This window comes from Olea europaea, unplaced genomic scaffold (genome assembly GCF_002742605.1).
Source record: "Olea europaea var. sylvestris unplaced genomic scaffold, O_europaea_v1 scaffold492, whole genome shotgun sequence".
Classification (NCBI taxonomy): domain Eukaryota; kingdom Viridiplantae; phylum Streptophyta; class Magnoliopsida; order Lamiales; family Oleaceae; genus Olea; species Olea europaea.
In genome coordinates, this window is record NW_019263235.1 from 61049 (window position 1) to 63776 (window position 2728).

General features: G+C 35.0%; 1 protein-coding gene across 1 annotated transcript; it reads right to left on the minus strand.

The window, feature by feature from the left end:
- Window positions 1-364: 364 nt before the first annotated feature.
- LOC111388438 (protein TERMINAL FLOWER 1-like) lies at window positions 365-2406 on the minus strand. The gene is made up of 4 exons (XM_023013140.1): window positions 2157-2406; window positions 1921-1982; window positions 1181-1221; window positions 365-769 (listed from the first exon to the last, which is right to left on the minus strand). Exons 1-4 carry the CDS (start codon window positions 2352-2354, stop codon window positions 552-554), a joined length of 519 nt encoding a protein of 172 aa, XP_022868908.1. The 5' UTR covers window positions 2355-2406; the 3' UTR covers window positions 365-551.
- Window positions 2407-2728: the final 322 nt, after the last annotated feature.

The window sequence follows — 2728 nt, forward strand, 5'->3', positions numbered from 1 at the left end:
AAAGAGTATATTTCTTTGGCTGGGTAAGTTTTATGCAAATTTTTATTGTACAATATATTTTGGTCATTAATAAATCATTGTAGTTAGAGTGGTTTTATTGAAAAATAAAATTAAAAAAATAATAATAATACATCTGTACTTATCCTCCCTCCTTTTTCATTGTCATAAACATTTTCCAAATAACTAACTTGCATGAAGTGTAAACAAAACAATAAGAAAATGTGCTTGTTATGATGTAAATTTCCTGCTTTATGATACTTCTGTGCACAGTTAAACAATCCATGTTCCATACATGAACCTTAATTCGAAGAAGAGACTGAGAATCACATATTCACCAACTTTTAATGGAAATTAAGCACACAAAGCAGGTACAGTCCAAAATCACAACGAGAGCCTTTTTTCTAGTATAAACATAGAGCAAACATTAGTAGTATATTTGGTAGGAGGACACAATTTTATTCATACATTCCAGCTCTATCGAGTGCTATGTTCCAAACATAGGATGGAAGACTTTATTGTAGCAAACGAAGTGATCAGGCTACGGGCAGTAGCTAGCGTCTTCGTGCAGCAGTGTCTCGTTGTGCATTGAAGAAGACAGCAGCAACTGGGAGGCCCAATTCATTCTCTGCAGCAAAATTTCGAGTGCTGAAGTGATCACTTGAAGCAGGTAGGCTTAGTGTTTGTCTGCCTTTCTGTTTGAACAGAACGAAGACAAACCTGTGTATTCCTATATTAGGCCTTGGGATCTCATAGCTCATCAATTCCGTTCCTGTCAAAACATATCTAAGTCCTCGGAATAAGCAATTATTCCTCTATTATTGGAATGACCTTTCCTTTATATCCAATTCATTAACTTTCTGCTCGGAGTGGACATCTACCCGCTTATCGCCTCACGAATTTCTATTGCATCTCCAAGATTTGACATTTCCCTTAAAAGATACTTAAATTGTATGACAATACATAAGTTGAAAGGTCATGGATTTGAAGCCTAAAGACACGATAGAAATCCGTGAGAGAATAAATGAGCAGATGTCCACCCATAGCGAACAATACGTAAGTTAACGGTTTGGGAATAGAGGCCGAATCATTACCATTACTCTATTTAGAAGGGAAAAAAACTAAAATAAAATAAAAAACCCTTCTCCCTCTGTCTATGTCTACGTGAGTATAATATACTCACCAAATGTGACATCTGTTGTCCCTGGAATGTTGGTGACTAACCTGTGACATGGTTCATATAAGACAAGAAACAGTTAGCTCTTACATTTATGTCCGTATCGGCTACATAGAGTGGGATCTGCTAAAGAACTACCAGTCTTCTGGTGGTAAGAAGGCAATATTGAAAGTGAAATCCTAGATATTATCTAATAAATAGTCCAGCAACTAATTAGCCAAACCTCTTTCTTCGCCAACAATTCATACGTTTGTTCCCTTCTGATTTAAATAAGCTACTTCATTGCCCAGTATAAGGAATTTTTAGCTCTTAATCCTTGTAGGGAATTCAAGTTCACTCACTAATTCACACTTATTCAATTGCATACCCTACTTCTTGTTCCCATTTTTATTCTTCAAGGTGATCCTTGCATGATCACCTGATCCTCTATTATTATGATCTTGATTATATAAATGCTCCTGTGGCAGGGTCTAGCCTGTAGTTGGATTTACATTTAATATTCAGTTCTTGATGATTTAATCGTTTGTGAAAATTATAATTTTGATTTTCTAGTTTAAATCGATGGGACCTTAAAAAAAAATGGAAAATAGGAAAGAAAAAAAGCCCCTTTGTTTTGAATTTGAAAAGATAGCTATACATGTAGTTCTGCATGTAATGCCCATGATCCAATGATCTTTACAAATTAGCATAAGCTTAGTATCGGTATTTAAGAGATCAATTATGTATATAGATGTTTTAGGTTATACCAGTGTACGTGCTCCCTGAGATATGGATCACTGGGGCCAGGGACATCAGGGTCAGTCATCACCTGCAACCGGACATGTAATTAATTTGGTACGCGTAACTTGATAGCAGTATGATCGGGGCAAAAAGAAAAAAGAAATTAAAATCTCGTCTACATGTAATTCAATATTTTGGATAACCAAACTTGTCAAGAAGAAAAGAAGCAATGAGAGGCGGATAACTAATATCGAGTACGTACCAATGTGTAAAATGTTCTCATATCACCACCAGAAACCTCAACCCTTGGCCTAGCCGTGACTGTGGAAGGATAGAACTCATGACCATTGAAGACTTGTTTATTGCCATAAGTAACAGACATTTTTATGGTTGGAGTGAAAGAATCAAGAACATCTCCTATTACTCGACCAACAATCAAGGGTTCTAATTCTCTCGCCATACGTTTTTGTGTCCGTTTATTTATGAGAGAGAGAAAGATCCTTATTGATTGGAGAAGACAATCAAGTTGGATTGCTAATTGGACAGGGATTGAAATAGACAAGCCCCATATATATAGTGCCGTACACGAAGCATGTTCTTGGCAAATTAATGATTCTAAATGGACCTTGTTGAAGAATAAAGTTAACAAATTATATGTTTAAGTCTTGCAATTCAAAACCATTAATTGCTTGTTTGGATAAATTATAAGTTATTAAAACTATAATATAATAGAAATGAATGGTGGATAGTTTAGTTTTAGTTGTAAGTTGTTCAAAACTTTGTATGTTAAAATTAAAATCGACTATGAAATTTTAAGTAATTTATAATGTTTCC

Excerpts from the sequence above, each read along its gene's own strand:
- LOC111388438 (XM_023013140.1), bottom strand. The coding sequence starts at position 2,354 with ATGGCGAGAGAATTAGAACCCTTGATTGTTGGTCGAGTAATAGGAGAT. Across the intron at positions 1,222-1,920 it reads CTCAGGGAGCACGTACACTG|GTTAGTCACCAACATTCCAG; the intron begins GTATAACCTAAA and ends ACCATGTCACAG. Across the intron at positions 770-1,180 it reads GACAACAGATGTCACATTTG|GAACGGAATTGATGAGCTAT; the intron begins GTGAGTATATTA and ends ATGTTTTGACAG.